The sequence below is a fragment of the Amia ocellicauda genome, chromosome 2 (assembly GCF_036373705.1).
Source record: "Amia ocellicauda isolate fAmiCal2 chromosome 2, fAmiCal2.hap1, whole genome shotgun sequence".
Lineage (NCBI taxonomy): Eukaryota > Metazoa > Chordata > Actinopteri > Amiiformes > Amiidae > Amia > Amia ocellicauda.
Window position 1 is genome coordinate 514,001 of NC_089851.1, and position 24,567 is coordinate 538,567.

The window sequence follows — 24,567 nt, forward strand, 5'->3', positions numbered from 1 at the left end:
TATACATTTTGCTTTCAATTGTTTTATCTCAACATCCATTTTTTCTCAGCTTTATTTGGCTCTTATGTTTTATTGTGAATACGTTATTCATGGCGCTTATTCGAGCCCATGTTAGGCCCCCCAATCCTCCTTTGCCATTGCTCTGTCTGCTCACAGTCCTCTGCCCCTGTCCGGGCCCGTCTCTGAGGTGTGTGTGTAATACTAGGCAATTGCATGTTGAACTCGAAACTCCGTGAATGCACTGAGTAGTGGAGCTGAACTGCTGTAATAATAGTGTGTGTTAAACACCTTGAAACAGAAGACAAATTCGTTCCCCAGCAGCAATTTTATTCTCATACTTTTGTGTGAAAAGTACTTTTAGGAAATCAATATGGCCCTTAAAAACATATCAATCTATCAAGCACATTTCCAGCGGCACACTAGATGATGCATCTAATGAATATGAAATTAATATTAAGAATAAAGAGAAAACTGTCAAAATACCGTAACAGGCGCTGCAATACTCTATGCAGTGATAAGTGGATGTCCTATAAAATACAGACCATTCATTGTTAAGTAATAATACAATATAGGCCTAATAAAAACAGTAGGGTATAACCTAATAATCAGTGGAAGAAACACAAAGAAGATCACCCAATAATATGCACTAACTGAAACAAGAATTAGAAATAGTAATGAAGACAACAACGAATAATCAAGTGACAATAATACTGAAGGGAAATGCAGAGTCACTGCCCCGTCTGTGACACTGGTGTTGTGTGGTGCTGTCTGTCCGGCTGAGGGCAGGAAGTGAGAGGAGCTCAAAATAGAGGAAACTGTCTTCCTGAGACAATAGCAGAACATGGTGCGTTTCGTTTCGTTCAGCAGCAGCTTCCGGCCTGAGCTCTGTCACACCGTTCGAGCTCCGCAGTGCAGGACAACACACAGAGTGGAGATCACAGCGAGAGAGGCACCTGTGGAGTTGTGTGCAGTGTGTAGTGTGTTGCACTGGGTCCGAGTCCTATGGAGGCCCTGCACCAGGCTGAGAAGGAGACACTTAAATCAATGAACAACTCACACTGTGCTGCGTCTCATTCAATCGTCCAGTTGTCTTCTTTTATTAACAGTGTGTCTCTGCTCTGCTGCATCCTGTAGGTCAGAGCTGGAGTGCATTGTGCAAGATTGGCATCATGAACGGCACTAAATAGTGTGCATGTAATATTCCTCATTCTTGTTCCTAGTAGTTCCATTAGTAGTATTAGTAGTAGTATATGTAGTGCCTATAAAGTGCAGTGATTTAAATTGTGTTTCTAGCTGTGTGTGTGGGGGGGGGGAGAAGCCGTCCTCTCACCCCCACCCGCAGCGAGCGCTGCAGGGAGAGGAAGGGCGGCGGCTCTGTGCTCAGTGTGGCTTGGCTGGGAGCATCAGCCCCTCTTGCTGTCGGACCCTGGATCAGACTCGGACATGGAGACGCTCCTCCTGCTTCTCCTGGCTGCGCTTGCAGGTAAGACTCTCACACACAGGGGCTGATGGGAGAGCCGTCACCTGGGCACCTGCGCCAAGGACACAGAGCCAGACTCCTCTCACTGCTGCCACAGGGCTCTGTGTGTGTCTGTACTGGAGCAGCGGGGCTCTGTGTGTGTCTGTACTGGAGGAGTGGGGCTCTCTGTGTCTGTACTGGAGCAGCGGGGCTCTGTGTGTCTGTACTGGAGCAGCAGGGCTCTGTGTGTGTCTGTACTGGAGCAGCGGGGCTCTGTGTGTCTGTACTGGAGCAGCAGGGCTCTGTGTGTGTCTGTACTGGAGCAGCGGGGCTCTGTGTGTGTCTGTACTGGAGCAGCGGGGCTCTGTGTGTGTCTGTACTGGAGCAGCAGGGCTCTGCGTGTGTCTGTACTGGAGCAGCGGGGCTCTGTGTGTCTGTACTGGAGCAGCGGGGCTCTGTGTGTGTCTGTACTGGAGCAGCGGGGCTCTGTGTGTCTGTACTGGAGCAGCGGGGCTCTGTGTGTCTGTACTGGAGCAGCAGGGCTCTGTGTGTGTCTGTACTGGAGCAGCGGGGCTCTGTGTGTGTCTGTACTGGAGCAGCGGGGCTCTGTGTGTGTCTGTACTGGAGCAGCAGAGCTCTGTGTCTGTACTGGAGCAGCAGGGCTCTGCGTGTCTACAGACACACTCTAGTGTTCACTAGCCTCAGTATGAAATTCAATATCATTCAGATCTGATGCTTAAACTTTTGTGTTGTCTGAGCAGACGCGATTCTAGGGTATGTGGGGGCCCCAGGCAAGATAATTCCTGATGGTGATGCGGGGGGGGTTCCCATTTGGAGTTTGTTCAGATTGTGACGCCTCTCTGTGTGAAGAAGTGTCTCCTGTTGCCTTGAAGCCTAATTTCCATTTGTGTCCCTGGTGCGTGTGTCCCTGCTGATCTGGAAAAGCTCCTCTGGTTTGATGTGGTCGATGCCCTTCATGATTTTGAAGACTTGGATCAAGTCCCCACGTAGTCTCCTCTGTTCCAAGGTGAAAAGGTTCAGGTCCTCAGTCTCTCAGTAGGACATTCCCTTCAGACCTGGAATAAGTCTGGTTGCTCTCCTCTGAACTGCCTCTAGAGCAGCGATATCTTTCTTGAAGTGTGGAGCCCAGAACTGTCCACAGTATCCAGATGAGCTCTGACTAGTGCATTGTACAGTCTGAACATCACTGCCCTTGTTCTCAATTCTACACTTTTGACAATATACCCTAGCATTGTGTTTGCCTTTTTTATTGCTTCCCCAAATTGTTTGGATGGAGAAAGTGAGGAGTCCACATAGACTCCTAGGTCTTTCTCATGCGTTACTTCATCTAGTTCTATTCCTCCCATAGTGTAATTATAGTGGACATTTCTGTTACCTGCATGTATTACCTTGCACTTGTCCACAACTGAATATCATCTAAGTCCCTTTGAATAGCCTGTGCTGCCAAGATTGTATCTGCTGAGTCACCTATTTTAGTATCATTGGCAAATTTGACAAGTTTGCCAACTATCCCTTTGATCTGTATCTTCAACAGGAGGCTCTGGGAGGCCAGATCCAGTTTCGGTGACAGGGGCTGTGGGCGGGTCAGTGAGTGTGCGGTGTGGCTACAACGAGGGGGACAGAGCTCTGGTCAAGTACTGGTGCCGAGGGACGTCCCTCCCCTCCTGTGAGACTGTGAGCCGCAGCGACTCTGCCCAGAGAGAGACGGACAGAGTGTCCATCAGAGACGACCAGAGCCAGGGGGTCTTCACTGTGACTGTGAGGAGGCTGGAGAGGGAGGACGCGGGAGAGTACTGGTGTGCGGTGAACAGAACAGGACTTCTTACTGGAGTTTGTCATCGTCTCACACTGCTTCAGGGTAAGGAGACACTGTCCTGCATCACCTGCCACCTGAAACCCCCTCACATAGACAACAGGGTCACCAATCGCATCACAGCAGCGCAGCACAGAGCTGAGTGAGTGAACACGTCTGCAGTGTCTCTGCCGTGTCGCTGTGTTCCCACTGTCCCGACACACACAGGGCCTCAGTGCGCAGTGGGAGCTGTCAGTGCTCTGATCTGCACATGGCAGACAGCCTCCCTCAGAACACCATTCAGAATTGTTAAAATCTTTGAAGAAATAATTAGAGAAATATCTACACGGGTAGTTTAAAACAACAAACAAACAAACAAACAGAATAGTTAGAGATCTCTTATCTGAGTTCAGTAGGTGGAAATCCTGAAGATCAGTTCACTCCTAGCAGAAGGAATCCGAAACCACTGGCCACACGACTTCCAAACGCTCCTTCAGGGACAGGGCTGCTGGGACAGGCTCGCCATCTTTGTCCAAGTCCAACGTTGAATAATTAAAAACAACTGAAACAATTGGAGCTCTCAGAGGAAAAGAATTATAAAAACAACAAATCAGGGCTTCTTCAAAACAATAGTCAGGTACACGACCCAATTAACCTTCAATTAACAAGGATCAATAGAGATGATATGAAAATATGATTAATTATTTTATAATTTCTTCTTCTTTGAGTAGACTTTCTGAATGGAAGGGTTTACAATAAAGAGCAGCTTTAAAATAGTATGTGCACCCATCTAAATAAATAAGTGTATAATGTATAATAATCAATCAATAAGTGAATAATTACCCGTCACGCCCCACCCGTGACATGGGTTACACAAGCAAAGTAATCATTAAAGCTATACAGTAATATAGAGAGTGTAATCTGCTCTGAGAGGTTTCTGTGCTCTGAGGGTTATCTGTGCAGCTCCAGCTCCCCCTGCTGGCAGGGAGGGGTGTCTGTGCACAGCTGCCATCGCAGACTGCCCCACAGCCCTGAGACAGTCCTGAGACACAGGACCAGTGTCCCGTCCTGATGATGTCACGGCGGAGGGGGGTCAGGCTGCAGCCATTCATGTGTCTCTGTGTTCACAGGTGCTCCTGATCTCTGGGTGAGCAGTGACAATGTGTTTGGACGGGAGGGAGAATCAGTCAGCGTCCAGTGTCACTATAATGTGCGTTTCAACACTTATGTGAAGTACTGGTGTAGAGGGGAGCACTGGAGATCCTGTCAGATTGTGAGACGCAGAGATGATGTCCCTGGAGAGACAGATGTAGTGTCCATCAGTGATGATCAAACCCAGGGAGTCTTCACTGTGACTGTGAGGAGGCTGGACGAGAGGGACAAAGGCTGGTACTGGTGTGCTATACAGATAGTGGGCTCTGATAGAGGGGCTCGAGTCTTCCTGGATGTTGCTGGAGGTGAGTATCACTGTCAGTCAACTCTGTCTGTAACCGTCTCCCTACAGAGACACACTGGACACTGCGGTGTGAGGGACAGAGAGTTTAACACAGCTGCCCTACACTGCTCTGGCTGCACGGTGCTGAGTGGGTCAGTGTCTGTACTCTGAGAGAGCTCAGCGCTGTAGTGAACACTGTCCAGACCCTCCATCTCTAGCTGTCCTTCTCCTTCACTGTCCTTTATTCAGGCTGAGACATGTGTGCTCTGCCTTCACTAGTCGTGCGCTGAGACACTGTTGTACAGAGGTCTAGGGGTCAGTTCCAGCGTCCACAGCAGTGCTGTTGAATACTCTCTCCTGTCTCTCAGCGTCTCTGTTGCCTGTCCCTGTCCTGCAGCTCAGCGCACTCTGTCTTGTCTCTGCGGTCTGTCCTCAGCTGGTCCTCTCCTCTCTCAGGGTCAAGGTGCTGCTGCTTTATTTCACCCTGATTCAGACTCCGGCTGTTTCCTCTGTCCCGAGTCACTGACCCCTCACCTGCTCCTCCCCACAGCTCTGAGTCCAGCCCCTGCCAGCCCCACAGCCCCCAGAGTTTCCTCAGAGAGCCCTGCCGCAGCCCCCCCCGAGACGCCCTCAGGTACCCCACACGAGTACAGGGAGCTGGGGCAAACACTGGGGTAACATTGAGCACTGTATCTGTGAACTCAACTCTGAGATCCATTTTACCAGGAGTCGTATTATCTTATCCTGCCAAAGTCAGTAGCATCTGAGATAGTAAATGACTGCTTTCTAACTCAGTTTGTCAGGGAACCAACCAGGGAGAGTGCATGCATTGACTTCGAGTCAGGGGGACACTAGTTAGAGAACCAATGGCAAATTGTGATCACAACATGGTTAGCTTTGAGGCATTCTTTCATAAAACAAGGTCCAAGTCTAAAACAATGGTCTACAATTTTAGAAAAGCAAACCTTGAAGGTATGAGGCGGCACTTAGAAGAGGTAGACTGGAGCACATTGGATACAGAGTCAGTTGAAAATGGATGGGTATATTTTAAGAATATACTACTTGAGGCTCAGGAGCAATTTGTACCAAAACTTAGCAAACTGAGGAACAAAGAACATTGCCCAAATTGGTTTAACAGAGGTATGCAAAAATATATCAAGAGAAAGAAAATGTTGTATAGCGCATACAAAAGGGATGGTGACGAAACAAAATACATAGAATATGTTGAGCTGCAAAGAGATCTTAAGAAAGGGATCAGGAAAGCAAAGAGGGAAATGGAAAGAAACACAGCTCTTGGAGCTAAAACCAATGCAAAGAGCTTTTTTCAATATTACAATAGCAAGCGGTCAATAAAGGAGGAAGTGAAACAGATAAAGGGCAAAAATGGAGGTCTATTGGAAAACGAATAAGATGTGGCAAATATTCTAAATGAGTATTTCACAGAGGTTTTTACAAAAGAAAAGACAGATGACATGCCACAGGTTAACAATCAGTCAAATGTCATACCAATCCACAAGAAAGGGGACAAAACTGAGCCAGGAAATTACAGACCAATCAGTCTCACCTGCATCACCTGTAAAATGTTGGAAAAAAAGATCACCTGGGCCAGATGGGATATTTCCAACAGTACTTAAAGAAATGAGGGAAATTATTTATAGGCCACTAACTCAATTATTCCAAATGACACTTAGAACAGGGGATGTGCCAACTGACTGGAAGACAGCAAATGTCATATCAATCCACAAGAAAGGGGACAAAACTGAGCCAGGAAATTACAGACCAATCAGTCTCACCTGCATCACCTGTAAAATGTTGGAAAAAATGATTAGACAGAAAATAGAGGAGCATCTTAATGAAAACCATATTCTTGGAGATAGTCAACATGGGTTTAGACGAGGCAGATCATGTCTTACTAATTTATTAGAGTTTTTTTAACACGCAACTGCAGCTGTAGATCAGGTGAAAGCATATGACATGATATACTTAGATTTCCAAAAAGCTTTTGATAAGGTTCCACACCAAAGACTGATCCTCAAATTGGAAGCTGTAGGTATTCAGGGTAATGTAAGTAGATGGATTATGAACTGGTTGATGTATAGGAAACAGAGGGTGTCGATTAGAGGAGTCGCTTCTAACTGGAGTGAGGTTGTTAGTGGAGTTCCACAGGGATCAGTACTAGGGCCTGTGCTTTTTCTAATCTAAATTAATGATCTGGACTCTGGGATAGTTAGCAAACTTGTCAAATTTGCTGATGATACTAAAATAGGTGGCTCAGCAGATACAATCTCAGCAGCACAGGCTATTCAGAGGGACTTATAGATAATATTCAGTTGTGGGCCGACACCTGGCAAATGAAATGGACAAGTGCAAACCAGAGGAGCTTTTCCAGATCAGCAGGGACACACGCACCCGGGGACACAAATGGAAATTGGGTTTCAAGGCATTCAAGACAGAAAACAGGAGACACTTCTTCACACAGAGGCATCACAATCTGAACAAACTCCCCAGCGATGTGGCTGAAGAGACAATTTGGGAACATTCAAAAACAGACTGGATAGGATCCTTGGATCACTTAGTTATTAATGGACACCAAACGAGCACGATGGGGCGAATGTCCGCCTCTTGATTGTAAACTTTCTTATGTTCTTATCTGTGTGAATTAACAATACGAGTGTGTGTTTGTGTGTGTGTTTATGTGTGTGCGACGAGTGTGTATGTCAATCCTTGTCCACAATCTAAATCCAATTATAAACTGTTGTCTTTCTCCCGGTTTGATGTGAATGTTGTGATTCCTGGTGCGTTCCTTTCAGGCTCAGCAACAGCTGCCCCAGCACACCCTAGGCAGCAGCAGACTTCCAGGCCCCCAGGAGCCGCAGACCCCCAGACGCACCCTCACCCTCACCCTCACCCTCACCACAGGTAACTGGAGGGGCACATGGAGGGGCACTGGGGTGCGCGGGGCCACCGATGGCATGGCCTGGTCTGGCCCACTGTCACTGGGAGAGCATCTGAGTGCAGGACCGAGGTCCAATGTGAACAGAGAGACAGACTACGGGGGGGGGCTACTGTAAAAGACGAGCGATAATTCAGACGTCCACCTCTCATTGATAACTGCGCATTCATGGGATTAAATATTCCCCATTGTCAACAGAGCAAGAATGAAGCATTACCTGAGGTTCTCCTCTCATCTCTCTGCCCTTGTCCGCAGCGTCCTGGCGATCTGTGGGTCTGTGCTGCTGCTCCTGCTCCTGCTCTGCATCGTCTCAGTGATCGTGCTGAAGAGGAGGGCTGGTGAGTTGCTCTGTGTGTCTGTTCAGTGTGGCGTGTCTCTCCATCGTGACCCAGAGAGATCTGAAGTGTCCCCAGAAGGCAGGGTAGGCGTGCGGCGAAGGTTAAATTAAAAGAATGAAACAAACGAAACAATGACAAGCCGTTGTGATATTTAATCCATAATTGCTGATATCAAGAATACAATTGCTGATATCAGCAATTCATGGTACGCCATTGTGACATTTAATCCTTAACCGGATGTTAATTAGTATGTATTTTTTATTACATTAGTTATCATTTAGCAGATGCTCTTATCCAGGGCGACTTACATTTGTACCCATTTATACAGCTGATATCAATACTAAAACCGGAAGTTAATTAGTATGCATTTTGATATCAAAAATAGGAACCGGATGTTAATTAATATGCATTTTTGATATCAAAAATAGAACCGGATGCTATTTAGTATCAAAATACAAAATACAATTTCTGATATCAATAATACAATTGTTTGATATCAAAAATACCAGATCATTCTTGATATCAGCAACTGTATTCTTGATATCAGCAATTATGGATTAAATGTCACAACAGCTTGCCATACTAAACGAAACGACTTCAACAATTACTAACACGTTGGGGAAACATGTTAAAATCTAGACTAGACTGTATTTGAGCTGCTGAACCAGCGATCAGAGCTGGGACCCTCGCTGTAAATAAAAGCCAGGCGCAGTAGCGGCCCTTGGTGTTAACCACAGTGGAGAGGCCTGTGCAGGAGCAGCCGGCAGCCACGCAGCTCTGAGCACGCCCTCACTGGTCACACTGTCGCTGTGTGCAGTGCTGCCGGGACTGGTCAGGATATGCCATGGGCAGCTACGTTTACATTTTAGATTAAATGATTTGAGAAATGGTCAGTAATATGGCGGGCAGTCTCGTGTGCTATGCATGTTCATGGTGTCATAATTAATATATTAAAACTCAAACAGTCTCCTCCTCACCGACTACAAAATGATACAGAATTAACATGTTTCACATTTTAATCCATTTGAGCAAAATAACGTTTTCACACTTGCATTTCTTCTGTTCGTTACAATTCATAAAAGACAGCCATTCTCTTCAGAAATCAAAGACAAGTGTTCAAAGAGCTGCTTATGAATAATACGTTCAGTTGAGCTCTTGGTTTTCCCTGCAGGTCAACAGAAGGAAGGTGTGCAGAGATCTGGCCAGGAGGTGAGAGACCGCTTCCAGAAACAGCCGTCCTGCACACAGATGCTGCAGTTCATGCCTGTATTTGAAACCACATACTACCACACTGCGCATACTACATTCCTACATTCCTGCAGTGTGCAGTCTGCAGATTGGACGTAGTATCAGAATGTGTTGTGGCTACATTCGCCAAAATGTACAGTATACACCCAGAGCTCACTACAATGAATACTGCATCCCAGCATGCTTCACGTCTGTCACATGACATACATAGTACACTGAATCATTCGTCTTCATACTGCATGTGTGTTTGTGTACCTATGCAGTGTGCAGTATTTAGGGTAGTGTGCGGCCTCAAATACAGCCAGTGTCAATTAATGCTTTTCTGAATTTAATCCAGCCTTCTGTACTGTGTGTGTGTGTGCACCGCTTCTGCAGCTGGGACTGCTCCTGGCCACTTTCCTAGAATAGAAGAGCCCCCACCCTGTGAGCCCTGAGACACTCAGAGAGGGGTGATGTCACTGTGATGACCTCACACACTGAGCCCTGAGACACTCAGAGAGGGGTGATGTCACTGTGATGACCTCACACACTGTTACACAAGCCTGTCTGTGTTGATGCTGCTGTTAAGTGCTTTGGAGCAGGTGGACGTTCCTTCCCTCTGTCTGTGTGTTTGCAGCGCAGGCCCTGCTGCGAGGGGCCCAGCGTTGCCCTCCGCCCTGTGTCTCAGACCACAGCCTCTGCTCTTCTTCCTCCCCAGACAGCAGCAGATCCGGGGCAGACAGACGCCATGTACAGCACTGTGTCCTTCTGCAACGATGGCAATCCCCCAGAACAGCACACAGTAAGAGGGGCTCCCCCAGAACAGCACACAGTAAGAAGGTTCCCCCCAGAACAGCACACAGTAAGAGGGGCTCCCCCACAACAGCACACAGTAAGAGGGGCTCCCCCACAACAGCACACAGTAAGAGGGGCTCCCCCACAACAGCACAGGTGGGGTAAGGCAGCACTGTGGAGTAGTGGTTAGGGCTCTAGACTCATAACTGGAAGGTTCAAATCCCGGGTGTGGCAGTGCTGTTGTACCCTTGAGCAAGGTACTTCACTTAGATTGCCCAGCTGTATAAATGGGTACAAATGTAAGTCACCCTGGATAAGACAAATAATGTAATGTAATGCATGTTATACAGTAAGAGGGGTTTGTTACACAGTGGGAGGGGGTTATTATACAATGGGGGGGGCTTGTTACAGTACAGGAAATAAAGGGATTGTTACAGTACCAGTTTCTGTCCATAGAAATGATTCTAATGTCTCTGCCCTGTCTCTCCCTCTCCTCAGCCCTCAGTAGGTGACATCACCTACACTACAGTGGTGTTCACCGAGGGGTCTGGACAAAGAACACAGGACACAGGACAGGTATGGATCAGGACAGAGAACAGAGCTGGTGTGAATTCCATTTCCACTTCCATCTCTGACATTGAACTATTAATGTGGCAGAGGGTGTGTCTTCATTGTTAAATGATTGCTCCAGGTTCCACACACAGCAGAGTCTATATATATCAGTGTTAATTTTTAGTTTTAGTCTTACTCTTTTGAAATGCTTATCAGTTTTAGTCACTTTTTAGCCATCTTTCATTAGTTTTAGTTAATATTAGTTGATGAAAACACCTGTCATTTTAGTCTAGTTTTAGTCAATGTGATTTTAGTCACAGTTTAGTCCATGTATTTTATTTTTACTCCATTATCACCATTATGCATTATGTCTGATGACAAATGCTTACATCAATTAGTGGATGGATGCAAAACATAAACATATTGATTGACTTGATTTAATTTAATTTGAAATGTATTTGAACTCACAAACAGCTATTGATAACTTTATGGTCACAAATGACTGTAATTCACATTGTTTTCAGTTTGAAGTCTCTTTTGAAAATGTGTGTAATAAGAACAGAGTTACAAGAGCAGTATGGAGGCATATAGTGGACTTTATTCAAAAGCAAATGTAATCCCACAATTGCATTTTCTTTTTCCATCCCTGCACGTATTATTTAGGTCAAAATACAAATACAATCATGCCATTTGTATTTTGATATTACAGTACGCACATTCACTGACAATATTACAATTTGTTTTTGCATTAACAGTTAATTTTCAAAGACTTCCCCCGCTGATACACAAAATATTGGATGTTTAAAGTGATATTAAAAGCATAAGCATATTGTTAAGCCCTAAAGCGTGAAATGTGTATCATGCTGTAAGCGCTTAACTTTCTTACTGCACTTATAAGTTAACCAATTAGATCCTAACATTACTAATTACAAGACCCGCAGTTACCAGTCCTGTATACAAAATAACAGGTGTTTAACTTTACACAGTCTGTATTAACTTCACATTAAGCCCAGTACAGTAAACCACATCAAATGCGATCAAATTTTAGCAAACGCACGCTTGGGTACAATCAGGTCGCATTCTGTTGCGCAGATATCCGCCGATTCCTCACAGTATTTTGTCTCGTTATCGTCACTGAAAATACGTCTTGATGAATATTTTTTGTCATATGTTTCATTGACGAAATGAACACTGGTCTCAGATAAAACCATAGACAATGACCGCTAGAGCACACTCCTATACCGTGTCCATTGACAATGACTGCTAGAGGACACTCCAACACCATGTCCATAGGCAATGACCGCTAGAGGACACTCCTGCACCGTGTCCCTAGGCAATGACCGCTAGAGGACACTCCTGCACCGTGTCCCTAGGCAATGACCGCTAGAGGACACTCCTGCACCGTGTCCATAGGCAATGACCGCTAGAGGACACTCCTGCACCGTGTCCCTAGTCAATGACCGCTAGAGGACACTCCTGCACCGTGTCCATAGGCAATGACTGCTAGAGGACACTCCTGCACCGTGTCCATAGGCAATGACCGCTAGAGCACACTCCTATACCGTGTCCATTGACAATGACTGCTAGAGGACACTCCAACACCATGTCCATAGGCAATGACCGCTAGAGGACACTCCTGCACCGTGTCCCTAGGCAATGACTGCTAGAGGACACTCCTGCACCGTGTCCCTAGGCAATGACCGCTAGAGGACACTCCTGCACCGTGTCCATAGGCAATGACCGCTAGAGGACACTCCTGCACCGTGTCCCTAGTCAATGACCGCTAGAGGACACTCCTGCACCGTGTCCATAGGCAATGACTGCTAGAGGACACTCCTGCACCGTGTCCATAGGCAATGACCACTAGAGGACACTCCTGCACCGTGTTCATAGGCAATGACTGCTAGAGGACACTCCTGCACCGTGTCCATAGGCAATGACTGCTAGAGGACACTCCTGCACTGTGTCCCTGCTCCTCACAGTAAGGGGACAGCACCCTCACAGTGTCCTCTCTGCTCGTGTCCCTCAGGGTGCCGAGGAGTCTGCTGGGGCTGTCACCTACTCCTCCATGGCCTTTCAGAAGAGGAACCCTCCCCCTGCTGAGAGCGACTCGGCAATGTACTCCACCATTACGGCCCCGCGGCCCTGATACCGGCCGGCACTTGCTGCCCGGTGTGACTGCGGGGTGGGCAGCCGTGAGTCCATCACAGTGCGTCGTCACCACAGGGAGCGCCAGGCCTCACAGCGGAGGAGCGGACGGCTGGTGTGGACCCTCTGTACCGGGCCGGCCCAGCGGGGCGAGAGGCTGGGAGAACAGGCCCTGCCTCTTAGTTCTGTGGACTGTGTGTTGTTATTGCTATTTTATTATATTTGGGGTTTGTTATGTTTCTATTTGTTTCCAAGACAGAAATGTGCAATAAATGAATATTTAAACAATTAAAAAATGATCATCATCATCAGCATTATTACAGCAGGGAGCACTTGGGACAGGATGCCACACACTGCACACCTGTGACTGAACACTGGGACAAAGTGACTGAACACCGGGACACAGTGCTGGGAGTTCTGTAGCGCTGCTTCAGCTTTTGTTCTGTGTGTCGAGTTTTAATCACAGTGTGTAAACAAGTGAGAAACTGTAATTAAGGATTTGCATGAAATTATCAAACTGCCACAGAGGGCAGGGTGACTGACAGGGACAGGATCATGTATCTTATGTTATGTATGTTAGAATCTGTATCCAATGTGCCCCAGTCTAACTCTTCTAAATGCCGCCTCATACTTTCAAGGTTTGCTTTTCTAAAATTGTTGACCATTGTTTTAGACTTGGTCCTTGTTTTTTTGAAAGTATGCCTAGTACTAAAGGGACTAGCAGAATTAAAAACAAACAAATCACCTGGGCCAGATGGGATATTTCCAACAGTACTTAAAGAAATGAGGGAAATTATTTATAGGCTGTTAACTCAAATATTCCAAATGACACTTAGAACAGGGGATGTGCCAACTGACTGGAAGACAGCAAATGTCATACTGTAGCATTAAGGGGGGTTGTATTTTGATAAGAGCATTCTAGCCCTGAGCTGGAACTTTGAAGACTTCTCCCCCAAAGTTACCAGAATTCCTGAGCTCATCGGCCCATGCACTGTTCTATGTCAAAGTGACAATTTAGAGAGTCGGCTAACCTACAATGGGCCAAATGGCTTGGAATCCCTGCTGTGAAAATGTCTGGGGAATATGGCGTGGAGGTCATAAAACTCTTTGAAGTGGGCAAGAGCCGAAATCCCGAAACAGAGCTACGAACCCAGGCCAACCGGCATTTCCAAAAGATGGCATGGATTGACATCAGTCATAAATCGATGACTGGGGGCTGGCACAAATCCAACCTCGCAAACTCAAGAACCAATCACCTATGATCTATCAGGCATATAAAGTAGCGCACAGCACCTTTTTCTCTCTCTCTCACCTGAACCGGTAACTCGCTGCCTCAACTCAACTTAGCTCTGTTGCCAGAAGCAGAACCGGAAACCAACCAAGTCTTTGCCGGCAACAGAAGAGTTAAACTGGGAGAAGGAGATTGAGCCCTCCGAAGAATTCTTTAAAGAACTTTAAAGAACTTTAGAAACTGCGCATGCCCGCCTGTACCCATCTGATCAGTGGAGTTTTACAGCTGGACAATTGACTTTTGCCTAGGTTCCACTGGCTTAAGTACGGTGGCTCATTGAGGACATGGAAAAAAAAAAGCCCTTCTGGTTATCTCATGATCACGACATAACAAATTGTTTTGACGTGATCACGAGATGAATTACCTCGTGTTAACCCGTGATCACGACATAACGGGGCCGTTATGTCGTGATCACGAGTTAACGTTACCTCTCGCTATCAGAGAAAGCGGAAGTGATGTCCTTTTTCATGAGACAATGCGGAGACTTGTTTATTGAAGGACTACACATCAAAGGAGTGGCCACCCCTTAACTGGCGACACAGGGGCTTTAAATACTCTATTCAATGATTCAATTAAACATCGAACTGCACGGGGACTGGAGGGGGAGAACACAAAACGTGGCAATGTGATATAGGTGTATTTAATCAAAGTAATCAAAGTGAAAAACGTACAGTGGACTGAGAGACTGCTACATATGTAACAGTTAAAACTGTATAAAAACATACACAAACAATGTCATGCTTATCAAAAGGGACCACTGTGCGGTGATTCAGACACTCTGTCCATGTGGTCCGGACCTCAGCAAGGGTACAGATGAAGATATATAATTTCAAGCAGGCATAAATATACTCAGTGAAACAGACTTAACCCCACTATTGTATGGAATAATAATAACAGGAAAAGCATGAGTATTATAGTAATAACAATAAACACGCATATGGGATTCGAACCACATTCATTGAAAACCTTCACCCCAGCCGCTACACAACCACACATCACCTTCCTGTGAAAGAGGTTGAAAGCTGTTCTGAGGGGTTACCTCATTTGTAATGTGTTCATTATGTAGAATGAATGTATTTACGAATAGGCACACGTAAAATATGCTAATATGAACATGTGTATGATTATTATAATTGTAGTTTGGATAGTTTTTATGAGTCGTGTCAAGAAAACTAAATCAAATGGCAGCGCATTCATGGTCCCACTCTGTCCAACCCCTACTGGCACCGTGGACACACACTCACAACGGGCACTTTTGAGTGACAATTAACCTGAACCGCATGTCTTTGCACTGGGTGGAAATGGGAGGAGACCACAATACACTTAGAAAAGAAGCGAGATATGGACAGAATAAGCAAACTTCACAGAAGTTTAATGCATTACGCAAATTTCAGTCCAGTGGGTAGCCTATACATTAACCAAGAAGTTGTGTTGTAATGAAGTTTGCGACAGTTTCAGGATCACTTCAATTATTGAAAGGCATAAAACAATGTCTGCATTAGCCTTGTAGGAAATAAACCCGAATGTGTTGACAGCACCGTCCCAGTCTCAGCATTGTCTCATGAAAATGACATCACTTCCGCTTTCTCTGATAGCGATAGGTAACGTTATCTCGTGATCACGACATAACGGGTGATCACGAGATAACCGGAGGGGCTTTATTTTCATGTCCTCAACGAGCCACCGTACTTAAGCGTCGTGCCGCACCGGAGTCCAGAGCTGTTTCTGTAAACCAGGCCGCTGTGATCCGTCCTCTGATGCAGGAGCAGCGACTGTGGGTTTGGATTGTGTTAAAAACAGAGACAGGAAAAACTAGAGCCACACAGCCTGAGTGGACAGGACTTTGTGTCTGTTTTATTATTTGTGCTTTACATGATTGTAAACAGCGTAATAAATACACGTTTCTGTTCAGAGATACTAGGAAGAGTTAAACGTGTAGACAACATTATATTTAGACAAGCATGTTCCCTTAAGAATACGTATCTATGCGCAACAATAATACTAAACAGCCAATATGTATTGTTATTATTATCGTCATCATTTGTGCTAGTATATATGCATTTTAAACGGCAGTGTGACTCCCTTAACTTATTACTCTTACTACAGATTTGTAACTGCAAACAACACTTTTTGCCATATTATTTATAATGTACTTATCAGACAATATAGCCGGTTATAATTGAACTAAAGTGTGCGCGTCTCAGTCATGGCATTTATGGACGCATTTATTAAACAAGTCCTTAATGTTTTAGAGGAAACCCAGATCTGCTGTATTTATTTATTCATTAATTTATCTTGTAAATGGACACGTTAACTGAATCGTATTCCTTCACACGGACTGTGTCTGGATTGTCCTGCACACATTGACACACAGCCTGAACACCGGCCAGCTGTCATACAATATTAATACCATTATTATCCTTCAGTTTATTGTAAATAGTCAGGTACTGCACCGGTCCTGTGAAATCACAATGTTTAATACTCGGATATTAACTGTAAGCAGTAAAACATTTAATTGTTTCTGTACGTGGATTTCACTCCATGCTGCTAATAAAACTGTAATTTCTTCGTGATCACACTCGGCATTTGAGATTATATCTCTGACCCAATGTGTCTGATGTCCTCCTGTGTCTCAGTCCAGCGCACTCCTCTCTTCTGACAGTGAATCATGTCCTCAGTGGGACGGACGTTACGGACGCGTCCAGCACCAGATAAAGAAAGAAACAAAGAACCTAAGAAAGTTTACAAACGAGAGGGGGCCATTCAACCCATCGTGCTCGTTTGGTGTTCATTAATATCTAAGTGATCCAAGGATCCTATCCAGTCTATTTTTAAATGTTCCCAAACTTTCAGCTTCAACCACATCGCTGGGTAGTTTATTCCAGATTGTGATACTCTCTGTGTAAAGAAGTGTCTCCTGTTTTTCGTTTTGAATGCCTTGAAGCCCAATTTCCATTTGTGTCCCCGGGTGCGTGTGTCCTTGCTGATCTGGAAAAGCTCCTCTGGTTTGATGTGGTCGATGCCTTTCATGATTTTGAAGACTTGAATCAAGTCCCCACGTAGTCTCCTCTGTTCCAGGGTGAAAAGGTTCAGTTCCTCAGTCTCTCAGTAGGACATTCCCTTCAGACCTGGAATAAGTGTGGTTGCTCTCCTCTGAACTGCCTCTAGAGCAGCGATATCTTTCTTGAAGTGTGGAGCCCAGAACTGTCCACAGTATCCAGATGAGCTCTAACTAGTGCATTGTACAGTCTGAACATCACTGCCCTTGTTCTCAATTCTACACTTTTGACAATATACACTAGCATTGTGTTTGCCTTTTTTATTGTTTCCCCACATTGTTTGGATGGAGAAAGTGAGGAGTCCACATAGACTCCTAGGTCTTTCACATGCGTTACTTCATCTAGTTCTATTCCTCCCATAGTGTAATTATAGTGGACATTTTTGTTACCTGCATGTATTACCTTGCACTTGTCCACATTGAATTTAATCTGCCAGGTGTCGGCCCACAACTGAATATTATCTAAGTCCCTCTGAATAGCCTGTGCTGCCAAGATTGTATCTGCTGAGCCACCTATTTTAGTATCATCTGCACATTTGACAAGTTTGCTAACTATCCCAGAGTCCAGATCATGAATATAGATTAGAAAAAGAACAGGCCCTAGTACTGATCCCTGTGGAACTCCACTAACAACCTCACTCCAGTTAGAAGCAACTCCTCTAATCGACACCCTCTGTTTCCTAGACATCAACCAGTTCATAATCCATCTACTTACATTACCCTGAATGCCTACAGCTTCCAATTTGAGGATCAGTCTTTGGTGTGGAACCTTATCAAAAGCTTTTTGGAAATCTAAGTATATCATATCATATGCTTTCACCTGATCTACAGCTGCAGTTGCGTGTTAAAAAAACTCTAATAAATTAGTAAGACATGATCTGCCTCGTCTAAACCCATGTTGACTATCTCCAAGAATATGGTTTTCATTAAGATGCTCCTCTATTTTCTGTCTAATCATTTTTTCCAACATTTTACAGGTGATGCAGGTGAGACTGATTGGTCTGTAATTTCCTGGCTCAGTTTTGTCCCCTTTCTTGTGGATTGGTATGACATTTGCTGTCTTCCAGTCAGTTGGCACATCCCCTGTTCTAAGTGTCATTTGGAATATTTGAGTTAGCGGCCTATAAATCATTTCCCTCATTTCTTTAAGTACTGTTGGAAATATCCCATCTGGCCCAGGGGATTTGTTTGTTTTTAATTCTGCTAGTCCCTTTAGTACCTCCTCCTCATTTATCCTGATCTCTCTTAGGGTTTGACTGGACTGATTGTCAACCTGTGGCGTGTCATCTGTTTTTCCTTTTGTAAAAACCTCTGTGGAATACTCATTTAGAATATTTGCCACATCTTGTTCGTTTTCCAAGATACCTCCATTTTTGCCCTTTATCTGTTTCACTTCCTCCTTTATTGACCGCTTGCTGTTGTAATATTGAAAAAAGCTCTTTGCATTAGTTTTAGCTCCAAGAGCTGTGTTTCTTTCTATTTCCCTCTTTGCTTTCCTGATCCCTTTCTTAAGATTTCTTTGCAGCTCAACATATTCTATGTATTTTGTTTTGTCTCCATCCCTTTTATATGCGCTATACAACATTTTCTTTCTCTTGATATTTTTTTGCATACCTCTATTAAACCATTTTGGCCAGTGTTTTTTGGTCCTCAATTTGCAAAGTTTTGGTACAAATTGCTCCTGAGCCTCAAGTAGTATATTCTTAAAATATACCCGTCCATTTTCAACTGACTCTGATCCAATGTGCTCTAGTCTACCTCTTCTAAGTATCGCCTCATACCTTCAAGGTTTGCTTTTCTGAAATTGTAGACCATTGTTTTAGACTTGGACCTTGTTTTTTTAAAGAATGCCTCAAAGCTAACCATATTGTGATCACAATTTGCCATTGGTTCTCTAACTAGTCTCTGACTCTATCTTGGTCATTTGAAAAGATCAAGTTAATACATGCGCTCTCTCTGGTTGGTTCCCTGACAAATTGAGTTAGAAAGCAGTCATTTACCATCTCAACCATTTCTATTTCTGCTTCTGTAGTCCCCACTGGGCTTTCCCAGTCTAAGTTTGGGAAATTGAAATCCCCCATTATAACAGCCACATCCTTGCTACATGCAGTCCTGATTACACTGTACAATGCAGCATCTTTCTGAATATGTGAGTTTGGTGGCCTGTAACACTCCTACCACTAATCCTCCAGATCTCTTGTTCAAAAGTTTCACCCACAAAGATTCTGTTCCGTTACTGGGATCTAATATGAGTTCTTCTGCTTCAATGTCATTTTTCACATATAATGCTACCCCACCACCTCTTCGATTTTGCCTGTCACTCCTAAACTGTGTGTATCCTTCCAACTTGTATTCATCCCCATCATTTTCTGTAAGCCATGTTTCTGTCACTCCTACAACATCATAGTAACATGCCAGCACTGTGGCTTCCAAGTCTAACATCTTGTTCCTTATACTCCTGGCATTGAGGTACAAACATTTCAGGACTTTCCTACTAGCAGTTTCCCTTGGTTTTCTTTCCTTAGTGGAACATCTCCCATTGTCAGAGCTCCCTGCCCCCCTGGTCCCAGGTTTAAATGATTCTCACTTTCACTGCACATACGCTCTCCCAATGCATTAGCCCCCTTTCTGTTTAGATGTAGACCGTCCGGTTTGTACAGGTCTCATCTATCCCAGAAGAAAGACCAATGCTCCATAAACCTAAACCCCTCTTCCCTACACCAAGCTTTCAACCACGTGTTAAACTTTCTAATCTCTGCCTGTCTCCCTGGTCTGGCACGTGGTACCGGAAGTATTTCAGAGAAAACTACCGTGGAGGTTCTGCTCTTTAGTTTTGTTCCTAACTCTTTAAATTTGTCTTGCAGAGCCTCTGTCCTACCTTTTCCTATGTCATTGGTTCCAATGTGGACCATGACCCCTGGATTCCCCCCGGCTTTGGCCAGTAGCCCGTCTACTAGTTTAGGGAGATCTGCAACCTGAGCACCAGGCAGGCAAGATACCATGCGGGTCTCCTTGTCACTAGAACACACTGTGTGATCTACACCTCTAAGAATTGAGTCTCCTACTATAACTACCTTCTTCTTCTGGGGGGGAGTGTGGGCACCATGGTGCTCTGGTGCTCAACTGCCCCCCCATCACCCTCTGAGCTGTCACTGTCCAACTCGGTGTCCAGCAGTTGGAACCTGTTGGGCAATTCAAGCTCTTGGGGTGTCTCTAGGGGTTGTACATGCCCTTTTCTGCGGTTACGACCTACTGTAACCCAGCAGTTCTCTACACTGTACTGCTCTGAGGTCTCAACTCTCCTAGGTTTTGGCTGCACACCATCTCTCTCATGGGCTGATTGACCAATTCTTCCATATCACTAATACAGCGCGGATCGACAAGCTGAGCCAAGATGAGTTCATCCAGGAAGGCAATCATTCTGCAAACCTGATACTGTAGTGGCCACATGCTTCTAGATGTTACTTTTTTTTTTATTGTCTCTTTATACTTCTCTTGGTTCCTGCTGCTAGTCAACTGCCTAACTTTTGTCAGCGAGAAACAGTACAGCTCTTTCTCAACAGCTGCTTTAAGTAGCTTTTGTCTACCTGCCCCCAATTCACACCTAACTGGCCCCACCTGGCTCCTCCTGCAACAGAATTCCTGCTAGTCCTAGACAGAAACTCCCTTCTACAACCTGTTTACTTTCACCAACTCAACAGCTGAACTGAATTGACTTCAATTTAGGCAAACTACAGACAATGCTAACGTCAATTAAGGCAAACTTAAAACAAAATGAGCAATGCTAAGACTATTCTGAAACTAGTCAAACAACAAGATGGCTGCCTCTCTCCTGTACTCTCCGGTCTCTCTCTGTGGCAACCTCCATAAGTCGACTGCAATACGAAAGTGTCAGTCATTTAAATAGCTATTGAGTCTTAAGAAACTTGACCCTTGGAACCAAACAGGGCCCTGCTTTCCTCAAAGACTTTGTCTTCAAGTAACTACGGTGGAAACCCTGCTTACAAAGAAGATTTTGTGCACAACTTTGGAGCCTTCAAACCAGTGGAAAATCTGTTTGGAAAAGACTCTGTTTCGCGAAACCCCAACTTCCAGGTGCATCGACTGAGTGGAAGTTCTTGGACAAAGCCGAACCGGACTGCCTTTGTTCCAAACCACACGGACCTCGTGCCGTGTGCTGTTATCTGAGCCCGAAGCCAGAGAGGCCTCTCTGCGACGAAGTTCAGATAAGTTTAACAGTTTGGAGTTCATGATTCATGACATTTGAGAAATCAATTAGAAATGTTATTCTGTGATTCATAACTCTAGAATGTGTAATATCATTTAGTTTTCTTAAATATAAATGTGTGTTGCATTAAACTGTTTTGTTTGACAATTTTAGAAATAAAACACAGAGAACAGGGTTCGTACGGGTGCTTGAAATCCTTGAAAATGCTTGAATTTTAAGGTGGTATTTTCAAGGTTGTGAAAGTGCTTGAATTTTGAATAAAGTGCTTGAAAGTGCTGGAATTTTGTCAATATATATATATATATATATATATATATATATATTATTTTAAGGTACAACCACTTCACCAGAAGTAAACCCTTCAGGTTCCCTGGACTAGGATTACCCCTGGACTAGGATAACCCAGCGCCGTCAGTGCAGGATGGTGGATCCTCCGCAGGAGACGAGCTCGGGAAGAAAAAAGTCCCAATTGGCACTAAGGGGCCTAAAGTGTACCAAGAAAACATCCCCCACACCATTACACCACCACCACCAGCCTGCACAGTGGTAACAAGGCATGATGGATCCATGTTCTCATTCTGTTTACACCAAATTCTGACTCTACTATCTGAATGTCTCAACAGAAATCGAGACTCATCAGACCAGGCAACATTTTTCCAGTCTTCAACTGTCCAATTTTGGTGAGCTTGTGCAAATTGTAGCCTCTTTTTCCTATTTGTAGTGGAGATGAGTGGTACCCGGTGGGGTCTTCTGCTGTTGTAGCCCATCCGCCTCAAGGTTGTACGTGTTGTGGCTTCACAAATGCTTTGCTGCATACCTCGGTTGTAACGAGTGGTTATTTCAGTCAAATTTGCTCTTCTATCAGCTTGAATCAGTCGGCCCATTCTCCTCTGACCTCTAGCATCAACAAGGCATTTTCGCCCACAGGACTGCCGCATACTGGATGTTTTTCCCTTTTCACACCATTCTTTGTAAACCCTAGAAATGGTTGTGCGTGAAAATCCCAGTAACTGAGCAGATTGTGAAATCTGGCCCGTCTGGCACCAACAACCATGCCACGCTCAAAATTTCTTAAATCACCTTTCTTTCCCATTCAGACATTCAGTTTGGAGTTCAGGAGATTGTCTTGACCAGGACCACACCCCTAAATGCATTGAAGCAACTGCCATGTGATTGGTTGGTTAGATAATTGCATTAATGAGAAATTGAACAGGTGTTCCTAATAATCCTTTAGGTGAGTGTATATTGTCGGTATGTGGACATGTTGATGGTTTAGTATTCGTATTAAATTATTATATGTGTAATTCCATTTAAAAATATAAAAAAGCAGAGACCAGCAGATACTAATGCAAAGTATTTATAGCTGAGGGAGATTAATAACATAAAGACCGTCACCGTTTACTAGGTTAAGGATAAGGGAACTTATACTTGGTTGTTTTGAAGAGAATAAACATGATGCTGTTTTGACAGTAAGTGAGCATATACACTGAATATACATGATTGACTCGTAGAACTTTGTTTTGCTCTATTTTACATTTGCTCGTTAAATGTACATGGAAGTTCAATAAAGAAAAGTATTGATGTAGTTTATATGTTTTGCATATTTAAAACAATTACTAAATCACTAAATCTTTAATTCAAACTGAAGTTACTGTGTACTGGTGTTCACTAATTGTGACTGATTGCAAGATTGATTTATATTGATTTAATATCAACCTGATTTAAGCCAGATAACAACACAATGCCAAGTGTACATGAAGGCTCTCATGAAACATTTTTGATGTTACAGCATAATAATATCTAATAGTGTGGTGAAATTATAATTTCAGGTGCTTAGTTCAGTGCAGCAAAGTGCATTTTAGATGAGGAGGTTTAGTTTACCAAGGCTGCGAGATGTTGGAAAATATTTGACCGTGTACCTTGAAAGTACTTGAAAAATGCTTGAATTTGACTTTTGAAAAGCTGTATGAACCCTGCGAGAAATATCTTCTCATTCCTGTTTAACTGTTTACTCTGAAATTGACACAAGTTAATAGACACTAGATTATAGGTGGCCCTGCCTATCCTTAATCATTGAACAGTAATCAATTAGGGAGAATTGTGGTAACAAGAAATGATAGGATCTTTCTCGGCACCTAAACGTAAATGAGACTGATATATATATAACGAGAAGTTATTTGACATAAATACTAACCTGCGTAGTTATTTAATGTCCGACTAACAATACTAATGAGAGACTCACCTTCGTCTTACTAACCGGTATTGTAGTCAATGTGTTTGTAATTTTGTGTAACATTTTGTGTGTTATCATATGCGATTCCATGGTCTTTGATTTGATCACGGAAGTGATTTGTCTTTGATTTGTTGATCTTCAGTGAATTTGAATTAGTTTTTCCCTTTTTGTATAACTAGTGTAGTGCTACATTTTATCCTTGTTTTTAATAAATTTGAGAATTTATATCTTTGGAATTGGTGTCTGTGTCCAATTATTGCAGAAATTGAGTTCTACAAGATTCTAGGATTCTTGGTAAGGTGATACTTAAATTCACTTCCTTGAACTGAAATGTATAAGTGTACCTTACGCTACAATAAGGTTCCACACCAAAGACTGATCCTCAGATTGGAAGCTGTAGGCATTCAGGGTAATGTAAGTAGATGGATTATGAACTGGTTGATGTCTAGGAAACAGAGGGTGTTGATTAGAGGAGTCGCTTCTAACTGGAGTGAGGTTGTTAGTGGAGTTCCACAGGGATCAGTACTAGGGCCTGTGCTGTTTCTAATCTATATTAATGATCTGGACTCTGGGATATTTAGCAAACTTGTCAAATTTGCAGATGATACTAAAATAGGTGGCTCAGCAGATACTATCTCGGCAGCACAGGCTATTCAAAGGCACTTAGATAATATTCAGTTGTGGGCGACACCTGGCAAATGAAATTCAATGTGGACAAGTGCAAGGAAATACATGCAGGTAACAAAAATGTCCATTATAATTACACTATGGGAGGAATAGAACTAGATGAAGTAACGCATGAGAAAGACCTAGGAGTCTATGTGGACTCCTCACTTTCTCCATCCAAACAGTGTGGGGAAGCAATAAAAAAGGCAAACACAATGCTAGGGTATATTGTCAAAAGTGCAGAATTGAGAACAAGGGCAGTGATGTTCAGACTGTACAATGCACTAGTTAGAGCTCATCTGGATACTGTGGACAGTTCTGGGCTCCACACTTCAAGAAAGATATCGCTGCTCTAGAGGCAGTTCAGAGGA

The 24,567-nt window shown here is 44.1% G+C and overlaps 1 protein-coding gene across 2 annotated transcripts; it reads left to right on the top strand.

Annotated features, from left to right (window-relative positions):
• The first annotated feature begins 853 nt into the window (after positions 1-853).
• LOC136760647 (CMRF35-like molecule 1) lies at positions 854-12,993 on the top strand. 2 transcript variants are annotated; one of them, XM_066716103.1, is made up of 10 exons: positions 854-1,483; positions 3,015-3,338; positions 4,403-4,729; positions 5,258-5,341; positions 7,518-7,626; positions 7,916-7,998; positions 9,170-9,207; positions 9,944-10,057; positions 10,519-10,596; positions 12,602-12,993. In XM_066716103.1, exons 1-10 carry the CDS (start codon positions 1,444-1,446, stop codon positions 12,719-12,721), a joined length of 1,317 nt encoding a protein of 438 aa, XP_066572200.1. In that variant the 5' UTR covers positions 854-1,443; the 3' UTR covers positions 12,722-12,993. The 2 variants fall into 2 exon arrangements, with proteins under 2 accessions (XP_066572200.1, XP_066572201.1); XM_066716104.1 differs by having other exon boundaries at positions 9,944-10,027.
• The last annotated feature ends 11,574 nt before the right edge of the window (positions 12,994-24,567 follow it).

Excerpts from the sequence above, each read along its gene's own strand:
- LOC136760647 (XM_066716103.1), top strand. The coding sequence starts at position 1,444 with ATGGAGACGCTCCTCCTGCTTCTCCTGGCTGCGCTTGCAG. Across the intron at positions 3,339-4,402 it reads TCGTCTCACACTGCTTCAGG|GTGCTCCTGATCTCTGGGTG; the intron begins GTAAGGAGACAC and ends CTGTGTTCACAG. Across the intron at positions 4,730-5,257 it reads CTTCCTGGATGTTGCTGGAG|CTCTGAGTCCAGCCCCTGCC; the intron begins GTGAGTATCACT and ends TCCTCCCCACAG.